The following is a 12243-nucleotide window of genomic DNA, read 5'->3' on the forward strand; positions in this document are numbered from 1 at the left end:
GCAGCGGCTCACCACCCACCTTCTCGAGGGCAATTAGGGATGGGCAATAAATGCCAAACAAAAAAGGGAGTTCCAGCAGGAGAACGAAGCACTTCTGCAGCATAGCCACCGTTGCGACGAATGAGGTTTTTAATGTCGGTGCACTGAAACGAGTTGCACCGAGCCGTTATTTTTTTTTTTGCACTCTGCCCCCGTCGCGTGCTCCAGGCTGCGATTCGGCGCGTGCCGCCCGTAACTGCCGCCGCACGCGCCTCCCAACGAGCGGCGGCACTTGGGGAGACGCGCCTCACGCTGCCGCCCCCAAGCCACCAATCGGCGACGCGGATAGCGCGGGGTTGTGGGTAGTTTACCCGTTGTCGTTGTTACGGGGAGCGGGCCCGGGGAGGAGGCGGTGTTGTTGCTGCTGCCGCCGCTGCTGCTGCTGGGTTTTCAGGCCATGGTGAAGCAGACGATTCAGATCTACGCGCGGCTCCGGCCCACCAAGAAGCCCATTGCGGTGAGTATGCAGGGCGGAGCTTTCGATGCCGTGTGTTTTTTTTTTGACGGGGGACACGGGCTCGACCCCCCCCCCCCCCCCCCCGGTTAAACTTGTCGCCCGGTCTGACTGCCTCAGTCTTACAAACAATCACAGCCTCTCTCCCCTCCCCTCGAAGGAGAGGGAAAAAGACCAGCTGATCCATGGAAACCGGTCATGGTGCAACTTCAAACAGAAGGATATGCAGAGGGGAGGGAGAGAGGAGGGGAGGGAGAGAGGAGGGGAGGGAGGGGAGGAGGAGAGGGAGGGGAGGAGGAGAGGGAGGGGAGGAGGAGAGGGAGGGGAGGAGGAGAGGGAGGGAGAGGAGGAAGGGAGGGAGGGGAGGAGAGGAGGAGGGGAGGAGGGTGAGATGAAATAAGGTGGGAAGAGGCTCCTGTGGAGCATAAACACCCCATTTCGGCCGAATGGCCTGTTTCTGTGCTGTAAATTCTATGCTTTTAAAAAAAATACAGGGTCCAGGAGACCAGGGTGATTGTGCACCGTACTGCCCAAGAGTGGTCTAACCAAGGTTCTATACCAACCTTAACCTAACTTCTCTGGTTTTCAATTCGATTCCTCTGGAAATGATCCACCTACCTTCTATATGCAGTTATATTGGCCACACTCAAGAACCGGTCCAGCTCCCTTTTGAACATTTGCTGGCAACTTACATCGAGTCTATAAGCACAAACAGGCCATTCAGCCCAATTGGTCTATGTGCCACATGAGTCTCCTCCCACCCCTCTTCATCTAACCCTATCAGCATATCCTTCTATTCCTTTCTTCCTCATGTGCTTATTAAGCTTCCCCTTAAATGCTATTTGCCTCAACTATTTCCTGTGGTAGTGCGTCCCACATTCTTACCACTCTTTGGGTAAAGAAGTTTCTCCTGAATTCCCAATTGGACTTACTATCGTGTATTTATGACCTCTAGTTTTGAACTCCCCCTCAAGTGGAAACATTTTCTGTCTATCCTATTAAACCCTTTTATTATCTTAAAGACCTCTATGGTCATCCCCCAGCATTCTCTCTTTCTAGAGAAAAGAGCCCCAGCTTGTTCAGCCTTTCCTGATAATTATATCCTCTTAGTTTGGTATGATCCTTGTGAATCTTTTTTGCACCTTCTCCAATGCCTCTATATCCTTTCTATAATATGGAGACCAGAACTGTGCACAGTACTCCAAGTGTGGTCTAACCAAGGTTCTATACAAGTTTAACATAACTTCTCTGCTTTTCAATTCTATCCCTCCAGAAATGAACCCCAGTGCTTGGTTTGCCTTTTTTATGGCCTTATTAACCTGCGTTGCTACTTTTCCTTGTTCCAAAGGTTGGTGAACCTCTGTGAAAAGAAAACCCCTCATGATATCTAACCCAGTTTTATGCTTACGTAACTTATACATGTGAGTCCTGGTTCTCTCAAATCTATCTAACTCAAATAGAGTATCCACATGGACCAAATCTAATCCTTTCATTATTCCAAAGACCTCAATCAAATCTCAAAGTCTGTGCTTTTCTAAAGTAAAAATCCCATGCTCTCTAAGCCTATCATGGTAACTAAAGGCCTTTAAACTATGTTATCATTCTAGTGCTTCCCCTGAGCCTTTTCCAGGGCCCCTATAATCATCCATCATGAGAGGGGACTGAAACTGGATACAGTGTTTTAGATGAAATCTAACTAAGGCTTTGTACAAAAACAGTATAGTACTTTTACTTAATAGTCCTAGCAATAGAGCATAACACTCTATTTTGTTTTACAATAGTCTGGTGGCACTGTTTGTGAACCGTCAGAAATTCATGTACTATAACACCCAGGTCTGTCTTCCAGTCAACAGCTTTGAGCACACAACTCTGTATTGTGAGTACATGCTTTGGCGTTACCGTTACCCATGTGCATAACACCACATTTATCTATTTAAATGACATCTACTAGATGCGGGCCCATTTCCCCATTGCATCTAGATCCGCCTATAATCTAATTTTTCCCTTCTAAGGTCCTAACAGCTACACGTATCTTTAATCATCCGCAAACTTGCAGACAGTTCCCCTGCTGCCTTTATCCAGATCATTAATAAAGATGGTAAAGATAAATGGTCCTCACACTGATGCCTGCAGGACTCCACTAATAACTGGTCTCCATGCAGAACTACTACCAGTAATAGACCTTCTGTCTGAGACTGTAACCATTTCCTTATCCAAACCAAAATCTGCTTGCTAATCCCACATGATTCAGCTTTATTATTTTGCGTAATATGTGGCAACTTGTCAAAGGCTTTTTGTAAATCAAGATATACTATGCAAACCAGACTACCTACATCCACCAACCTCTGTCCATGCAAAATACCGCCCCATCTCCAATCTCCCTTTCCTCTCAAGTCCTTGAACGTGTTGTTGGCTCCCAAATCCATGCCCATCTTACCCGCAACTCCATGTTTGAATCCCTCCAATCAGTTTTCCGCCCCACCCACAACGCTGAAATGGCCCTTATCAAAGTCACAAATGACATTGTATGTGACTGTGACCATTTTGAATTATCCCTCCTCATTATTTTGTGACTTGTCTGCAGCCTTTGACACAGTCGACCACACCATCATCCTCCAGCAGTTCTCCTCTGTTGTCCACTTGGTTGGACTGCCATTACCTGGTTCCATTCCTATCTATCCAGTCATAGCCAGAGAACCTCCTGCAATGGCTTTTCTTCCCGCTTCCGCACCGTTACCTCTGGGGTCCCCCAAGGTTCTATCCTTGGTCCCCTCCTATTTCTCGTCCACATGCTGCCCCTTGGCGACATCATCCGAAAACGTAACATCACATTCCACATGTACACTGACGACACTCAGCTCTAACTCACCACCGCCAATATCGACCCTCCACTGCCTCTGATTTGTCATGCTGCTTGTCTGACATCCTGTATTGGATGAGCAGACATTTCCTCCAATTAAATATTGGGAAGACCAAAGCCATTGTCTTTGGTCCTAGCCACAACTCCATCCCCCGCCCTGGCCACTGCCTGAGGCTGAACTGAACTGTTCGCAACCTCGGTGTCCTATTTGACTCTGAGCTGAGCTTGCGATCCCATATCCTCTCCATCATCAAGACTGCCTACTTCTACCTCTGTAATATTGCCTGTCTCCGTCCTTACCTCAGCTCATCTACTGAAACTCTCATCCATGACTTTGTTACCTCCAGACTCGACTATTCCAATGCTCTCTTGGCTGACTTCCCACCTTCCACCCTCCCTACCTTGAGCTCATCCAAAACTCTGCTGTCCATATCTTAACTTGCACCAAGTCCCGTTCACCCGTCACCGCTGTGCTCGCTGACCTGCATTGGCTCCTGGTCTGGCAAAGCCTCGTGTTTTTTAAAAAATTCTCATCCTTGTGTTCAAATCCCTCAAGCTTCGCTCCCTCCCTGTATCTGAAACCTCTGCCAGCCCTACAACCCCCCGAGATCTCTGTGCTCCTCCAATTCTGGCCTCTTACGCATCCCCGCTTTTAATCGCTCCACCATTGGTGGCCGAACCTTCAGCTGCCTAGGCGCTAAGCTCTGGAATTCTCTCCCTAAACCTCTGTACCACTCTCTCCTCCTGTAAGTTGCTCCTTAAAACCTACCTCTTTAACAAAGCTCTTGGTCACCTGTCCTAACATATCTTTATGGCTCGGTGTCAAATGTTGTCTGATAACGCTCTTGTGAAATGCCTTGGGATGTTTTTACTATGTTAAAGGCGCTATATGAATGTAAGTAGTGTTGTTGTATTAACTTGCTCAAAAAATTCAACCATGTTGAACGAGAAACCCTGTTGACTATCCAATAACCCCTTCTCTGTCAAGGTGTATTTCTAATGATCCCTTCTAGCAATTTGCCTGTAACCAAAGTCAAGCTAATGGACCTGTAATTTCCTGGTTGTGACTTATGGCCTTTTTAAATATTGACACCACATGGGCCTCTTTCCAGTCTATGGGACTGCAGTGAGCTGTCAAATATATGAACTCTTGTTTCTTTGAGCACCCTTGTGTGAATGCCATCAGGGCCAGCAGTGCAATCTTTTTTGAGGTGCTTTAATCTAGCCAGGACTATATCCACTTCCAGTTTTGCACTTTCATCTTTAGCATCATTACATTATTGGTAATGCAGCATCATCTTCTGTAGTGAAGCCTGATGCAAAGTAGCCACTTAAAGTCTGTCATATCCTGGGAGTCCACCTAAATTGTTTAATGGTCCTCTGACTGAAAAAGACCTTGGTATTACTTACTACCACAGTAATCCACTATCGTATTCTCCAATGTCCAGCTATCAGCTTTTGTTGCCTTTAATTGAGAATGATACTATTTTCTTTAAGCCTGTAAAAATATTTCTGATTTGCCTTTTCCGATTTGGCTTGGTTTTACCATGTGCCCTCTTTTTTTTAACTCTAGGGACATACATGGCTTCCTTTTCCATAAGAAAGGATTTGAAGAAATTCCATTATTCTTGCTAATGTGTTCAACATTCTAAGACTGCTTAATTAATCTGGTTCAAGTAATTTGCCACCTTTACAACTCTAGCTGTCTTAAAATCTGGTACTAGCATAACATTTTCAGCAGCTTTGTTTTGGCTGATCAAGTTTAAATGGGGTTGTTGTCTGTATCTCACTTTCATTGGAAATCACTGACATTTCCCAGGGTTCATAGCACTGGGCACACAGGGAATGCAGGGTCAGCACAGGCCCAGTCTTTTTTCCCCAGTGGCTTCTGTTTTGTTCTCCTTGATTAATTCCTGTGCTGACTATTTTATCCTCCACACCTCCCCCCTCCACTACTTCCTCTTTCCTTCTCTCTTCCCCCTTTCCTTTTCTCTCCCCTCCCCCTCAACCCTTGCCTCCTCCCCCCCACCCCTCCTCCCCCCCAATACACTCTCCTCCCCCCCAATACACTCTCCTCCCCCCCCCGATACCCTCTCCTCCCCCCCCGATACCCTCTCATCCCCCCCCGATACCCTCTCATCCCCCCCCGATACCCTCTCATCCCCCCCCGATACCCTCTCCTCCCCCCCCGATACCCTCTCCTCCCCCCCCGATACCCTCTCATCCCCCCCCGATACCCTCTCATCCCCCCCCGATACCCTCTCCTCCCCCCCCGATACCCTCTCCTCCCCCCCCGATACCCTCTCCTCCCCCCCCGATACCCTCTCCTCCCCCCCCGATACCCTCTCCTCCCCCCCCGATACCCTCTCCTCCCCCCCCCGATACCCTCTCCTCCCCCCCCCGATACCCTCTCCTCCCCCCCCCCGATACCCTCTCCTCCCCCCCCCGATACCCTCTCCTCCCCCCCCCCGATACCCTCTCCTCCCCCCCCCGATACCCTCTCCTCCCCCCCCCGATACCCTCTCCTCCCCCCCCCGATACCCTCTCCTCCCCCCCCCGATACCCTCTCCTCCCCCCCCCGATACCCTCTCCTCCCCCCCCCCGATACCCTCTCCTCCCCCCCCCGATACCCTCTCCTCCCCCCCCCGATACCCTCTCCTCCCCCCCCCGATACCCTCTCCTCCCCCCCCCGATACCCTCTCCTCCCCCCCCCGATACCCTCTCCTCCCCCCCCCGATACCCTCTCCTCCCCCCCCCGATACCCTCTCCTCCCCCCCCCCGATACCCTCTCCTCCCCCCCCCCGATACCCTCTCCTCCCCCCCCCGATACCCTCTCCTCCCCCCCCCGATACCCTCTCCTCCCCCCCCCGATACCCTCTCCTCCCCCCCCCGATACCCTCTCCTCCCCCCCCCGATACCCTCTCCTCCCCCCCCCGATACCCTCTCCCCCCCCCCCCCCCCCCGTACCCTCTCCCCCCCCCCCCCCCCGTACCCTCTCCTTCCCCCCCCCCCCCGTACCCTCTCCTCCCCCCCCCCCCCGTACCCTCTCCTCCCCCCCCCCCCCCGTACCCTCTCCTCCCCCCCCCCCCCCCGTACCCTCTCCTCCCCCCCCCCCCCCCCGTACCCTCTCCTCCCCCCCCCCCCCCCCCCGTACCCTCTCCTCCCCCCCCCGTACCCTCTCCTCCCCCCCCCGTACCCTCTCCTCCCCCCCCCCGTACCCTCTCCTCCCCCCCCCGTACCCTCTCCTCCCCCCCCCGTACCCTCTCCTCCCCCCCCCGTACCCTCTCCTCCCCCCCCCCGTACCCTCTCCTCCCCCCCCCCGTACCCTCTCCTCCCCCCCCCGTACCCTCTCCTCCCCCCCCCCCCCGTACCCTCTCCTCCCCCCCCCCCCGTACCCTCTCCTCCCCCCCCCCCGTACCCTCTCCTCCCCCCCCCCCCGTACCCTCTCCTCCCCCCCCCCCCCCGTACCCTCTCCTCCCCCCCCCCCCCGTACCCTCTCCTCCCCCCCCCCCCCCCGTACCCTCTCCTCCCCCCCCCCCGTACCCTCTCCTCCCCCCCCCCCCCGTACCCTCTCCTCCCCCCCCCCCCCCCGTACCCTCTCCTCCCCCCCCCCCCGTACCCTCTCCTCCCCCCCCCCCCCGTACCCTCTCCTCCCCCCCCCCCCCCGTACCCTCTCCTCCCCCCCCCCCCCCCGTACCCTCTCCTCCCCCCCCCCCGTACCCTCTCCTCCCCCCCCCCGTACCCTCTCCTCCCCCCCCCCCGTACCCTCTCCTCCCCCCCCCCCCCCGTACCCTCTCCTCCCCCCCCCCCCCCCCGTACCCTCTCCTCCCCCCCCCCCCCCCCCGTACCCTCTCCTCCCCCCCCCCCCCCCGTACCCTCTCCTCCCCCCCCCCCCCGTACCCTCTCCTCCCCCCCCCCCCCGTACCCTCTCCTCCCCCCCCCCCCCGTACCCTCTCCTTCCCCCCCCCCCCCGTACCCTCTCCTCCCCCCCCCCCCCCCCCGTACCCTCTCCTCCCCCCCCCCCCCCCCGTACCCTCTCCTCCCCCCCCCCCCCGTACCCTCTCCTCCCCCCCCCCCCCCCGTACCCTCTCCTCCCCCCCCCCCCCCCCCCGTACCCTCTCCTCCCCCCCCCCCCCCCCCCGTACCCTCTCCTCCCCCCCCCCCCCCCGTACCCTCTCCTCCCCCCCCCCCCCCCCCGTACCCTCTCCTCCCCCCCCCCCCCCCCCCGTACCCTCTCCTCCCCCCCCCCCCCCCGTACCCTCTCCTCCTCCCCCCCCCCCCCCCCCCCCGTACCCTCTCCCCCCCCCCCCCCCCCCCCCGTACCCTCTCCTCCCCCCCCCCCCCGTACCCTCTCCTCCCCCCCCCCCCGTACCCTCTCCTCCCCCCCCCCCCCCCCCCCGTACCCTCTCCTCCCCCCCCCCCCCCCCCCCGTACCCTCTCCTCCCCCCCCCCCCCGTACCCTCTCCTCCCCCCCCCCGTACCCTCTCCTCCCCCCCCCCCCGTACCCTCTCCTCCCCCCCACCCTGTACCCTCTCCTCCCCCCCCCCCCCCCCCCCCCCCCGTACCCTCTCCTCCTCCCCCCCCCGTACCCTCTCCTCCTCCCCCCCCCCGTACCCTCTCCTCCTCCCCCCCCCCGTACCCTCTCCTCCCCCCCCCCCGTACCCTCTCCTCCCCCCCCCCCCGTACCCTCTCCTCCCCCCCCCCCGTACCCTCTCCTCCCCCCCCCCGTACCCTCTCCTCCCCCCCCCCCCGTACCCTCTCCTCCCCCCCCCCCCCCTCCTCCCCCCCCCCTCCTGCTGCTGTGGATTCAAGCCCCACTGCAGGACCTGAGCATATAATCTACGCTGATGCTTAAATGTAGTATTAAGGAGTGCTGCATTGTTGGAGGTGCTGTCTTTTGGATGAGATGTTAATCCAAGGTCCCACTATTTGAAGAAGAGTAGGGAATTTTTGTAGTCAATGTGGTCAACATTTATCCCTCAATCAACACCACTAAACTGGTCATTCATCTCATTGCTGTTGGGATCTTGAATGCAAATTGGCAACTGCATTGCCCAAACAATAGTAATTCATTGGCTGCAAAGCACTTTAGGATGTCCTGAGGAGACGAAAAGCGCGATACAGATGCACGTTCCTTTTTTTCTCACGTGATAAATATGCTGGAACTGAGACTATCCAGAGTGTCTGTCTTTTGTAGCTTTACTCGTTAGCTGAAGATAATGGAGACCCAGTGCTGGAATATATTGTGCCACACGATGCAGCTGATGGATTTATAAATAACAAACGAGAAAGCTATAAATTTAAGTAAGTACCATGTATTATTTATGCTTCCTGTATCATACTGTTAAGAGGTAATCATCCTCATAAACTGTGGAAATCAAGACATTTATATTACCATTGGCTGGGATGAGGCAAAAGCTTTAGATTTTTGGCTTTATATTTATAGAAGGTGGCTGAGTTAATCATAGGGATAGTTTTTTTGATTTGGAGGAAAAACTGTGTATTTTTGTTGTTGTTGTCCTCATCCAGTAATTATGTACCACCGTTTTCTCACTCAAGAATTTGCGCAGGAGGACCTACTATTTGGCCCCTGCCACTGTTAACCTTGACCTGACACTAGGTGCTGCATGAGAGCAAAGTGTGGCATCTTGTATTGTGACTCATCAGTAAATATCCTCTTGGATGTAGTTTTCTTTTTTTTTATTCGTTCACAGGATGTGGGCGTCGCTGGCAAGGCCGGCATTTATTGCCCATCCCTAGTTGCCCTCGAGAAGGTGGTGGTGAGCCGCCTTCTTGAACCGCTGCAGTCCGTGTGGTGACGGTTCTCCCACAGTGCTGTTAGGAAGGGAGTTCCAGGATTTTGACCCAGCAACAATGAAGGAACGGCGATATATTTCCAAGTCGGGATGGTGTGTGACTTGGAGGGGAACGTGCAGGTGGTGTTGTTCCCATGCGCCTGCTGCCCTTGTCCTTCCAGGTGGTAGAGGTCGCGGGTTTGGGAGGTGCTGTCGAAGAAGCCTTGGCGAGTTGCTGCAGTGCATCCTGTGGATGGTGCACACTGCAGCCACAGTGCGCCGGTGGTGAAGGGAGTGAATGTTTAGGGTGGTGGATGGGGTGCCAATCAAGCGGGCTGCTTTATCTTGGATGGTGTCGAGCTTCTTGAGTGTTGTTGGAGCTGCACTCATCCAGGCAAGTGGAGAGTATTCCATCACACTCCTGACTTGTGCCTTGTAGATAGTGGAAAGGCTTTGGGGAGTCAGGAGGTGAGTCACTCGCTGCAGAATACCCAGCCTCTGACCTGCTCTCGTAGCCACAGTATTTATATGGCTGGTCCAGTTAAGTTTCTGGTCAATGGTGACCCCCAGGATGTTGATGGTGGGGGATTCGGCGATGGTAATGCCGTTGAATGTCAAGGGGAGGTGGTTAGACTCTCTCTTGTTGGAGATGGTCATTGCCTGGCACTTATCTGGCACGAATGTTACTTGCCACTTATCAGCCCAAGCCTGGATGTTGTCCAGGTCTTGCTGCATGCAGGCTCGGACTGCTTCATTATCTGAGGGGTTGCGAATGGAACTGAACACTGTGCAGTCATCAGCGAACATCCCCATTTCTGTTGATGTGATACAGATTGGAAGTTTTGGCATGTTTTGCAACAATGTATCCGGTTGTGAGTTTGCCGCATTACTGCAAACCGCGTTTTTGATCTCTACTACATAGTGACAGAGGCCAGGTGCTTTCTTAGATGTAGGGTTGCTCCAGGCCACTCCTAGCGGTCGTTTTCAGAGCTACGCACTCCAGGAGCCAGTGAACATAAGAATAGGAGTAGGCCATTTAGCCCCTCGAGCCTATTCCGCCACTCAATGAGATTATGGCTGATTTATGACCTACCTTCTTATACCCACCGTAGCCCCATATCGCTTAATACCTTTGGTTAACAAAGTCTATCAATCTCTGATGAAGCAGAAGCATTGCCTGGTATCGGGTTGCTTCTTTCACTTGATTACTCACTTTTGTCAGGCTGCAATGGGTGGATTTGAGAACCAGCAATGTCCATGTCATTGCCTTTGCTGTTAATGAGTTATTGAGCCATTGGGGATGTCTGCAATTTGGGGGTGAGATGGGAACAAGGGACTGACTGACCCAAGTGGAAAGTGTGAGACAGTATCCAGAGGTGAGGGATGACTGGCTCTGTTCCTTGGAGTTGATTTAACTTTTAACTTTTTTTGTTGTTTCTTAAAACTGTTCAATTGGCAATAGTGGATGAGGGTGTGAAGAAATGAGGATTTGATTGGCAAAAGTGGGTGAGGGTGTAGAGAAATCAGGATTTGATTGGCAATGATAGGTGAGGGTGTCAAAAAAAAATTAGGATTTTAAAAATACATTCTTTACAGATAGCCCCTCGGATGTTTCAAAAACCAGGCTGAATAGGAGAATTGTCTCAATGAATATATTTTAGTTTCTGAACAATTTATTGTTTTACAGATTCCAGCGAATCTTTGATCAAGGAGCAAAACAAGAGGACGTTTTTGAAAGTATTGCTAAGCCTGTTGCTGAAAAGTGAGTTTTATTTTGATGTAAGTTTTTGGGTATGGGACTGAGAATTTGAATTCAAAGGTGCCAAACACAGGACCTCATGAGTTTGAAATTCTAGTTTGAATATGAACGTATGTTAGGGCATGGTAGATAGTCCCCACTCTCATGATCATTATATAAAAGTAGTTTATGATATTCAGCTAAGCTTTCAATATTCCAAGGAGTAATCATTGAGAGGTCCCCAGCTCCACCTAAAACGTGTGCTTATTGTATGGTCATCAGATTAAACATTTTGAAAAAAGCACAGCAAGTCAGCTAGCATCTAAGCCTGCGATTGCACTACAACCGTAGCACTGGTGCATTTACATGACATTGCAGCATCTTAGGAGGATTCATTCTGTAATAAGGCAGGGCGCTGGATTCAAATTTAAACTGCAACTTCTTAGCATTGGTACAAACTGAAACTGCTTCCTCCAGGGAGTGTCACTGTGCTTCACTCCAGAGTCAGATCAGATTTACACTACAGCTTCTTAGGGCATGATTTTCACTCTGAGCCGGGTACCCAGCTTGTCAGCAGCTATTTGTGTGGGGAACCTGAAAGCGAATTGAGCGGGTTGCAATCTGCGACCGCAACTCAATTGTGCTTCCGGGTTTCCCACGTGCCAGGCAGCCAGATTGACAGGCTAGCTGCCTATCGGCAGTGAAAGGAGCTGCAAATCAGAGGAGGGACAGCGAGATCATCGGCATTGCAAAAATTCGGTGGGGGATGTGGGGGGAACGGAGGTGGGGGGACGTGAGTGACATTGGGTGAGCCAGCATCGGTGATCGGGGGGAGTCAGCCAGCATTGGAGATTGGGGAGGGGGTGTTGGCCGTTTGTGGAGTCCTGTCGGCCAGGTGAGCTTGTTGGGCCTGGATGAAGTGCTCCTGCTCCTCTGGGCCCACCCACAAGCAGTGCAATAAAGGCACTCACCTCACGGATCCGGACCTCCCAGCCTGCTTTCACCTGACGTGAATCGGAAGCGATGGGAAATCCGAACAGGTAAAGTTAAATTTATTTTTGTTTTTCAATACACAAAATATTACGTACCTCAAGTGAGGTACATTGTCCCTTTTAAGTATCGGCCTGCTAGCTTTAAGTGGGGGTGCACACGCATACACACCTGCCTGGGTTAAACCCAGAAGTAGGTGCGTTTAGAGCCAGAATGTGGTCCCGCTCCAAAAAGTTGTTGTTTTAACCTCCCACCTGCCCCCAACCCACCCGTTCTTGGGGGTTAAAATTACCCCCATAATGTCGGTGAAAAGCAATCATTTGCACCAACGATGCAGCTGTAGTATTTGTGCTGCACTCCAGCCCAC

The 12243-nt window shown here is 53.3% G+C and overlaps 1 protein-coding gene across 4 annotated transcripts in view; it reads left to right on the forward strand.

Annotated features, from left to right (window-relative positions):
* Positions 1 to 242: 242 nt before the first annotated feature.
* kif6 (kinesin family member 6) overlaps positions 243 to 12243 on the forward strand; it is a 489217-nt gene continuing 477216 nt past the window's right edge. For all 4 annotated transcript variants that reach the window (XM_067985160.1, XM_067985162.1, XM_067985163.1 and 1 more), the window contains exons 1-3: positions 243 to 496; positions 8551 to 8657; positions 10836 to 10910. In XM_067985160.1, the coding sequence (XP_067841261.1) occupies positions 437 to 496; positions 8551 to 8657; positions 10836 to 10910 (242 nt within the window). In that variant the 5' untranslated portion in view covers positions 243 to 436. The remainder of the gene's footprint in view (positions 497 to 8550; positions 8658 to 10835; positions 10911 to 12243) is intronic.

This window comes from Heptranchias perlo, chromosome 5, assembly GCF_035084215.1.
Source record: "Heptranchias perlo isolate sHepPer1 chromosome 5, sHepPer1.hap1, whole genome shotgun sequence".
Lineage (NCBI taxonomy): Eukaryota > Metazoa > Chordata > Chondrichthyes > Hexanchiformes > Hexanchidae > Heptranchias > Heptranchias perlo.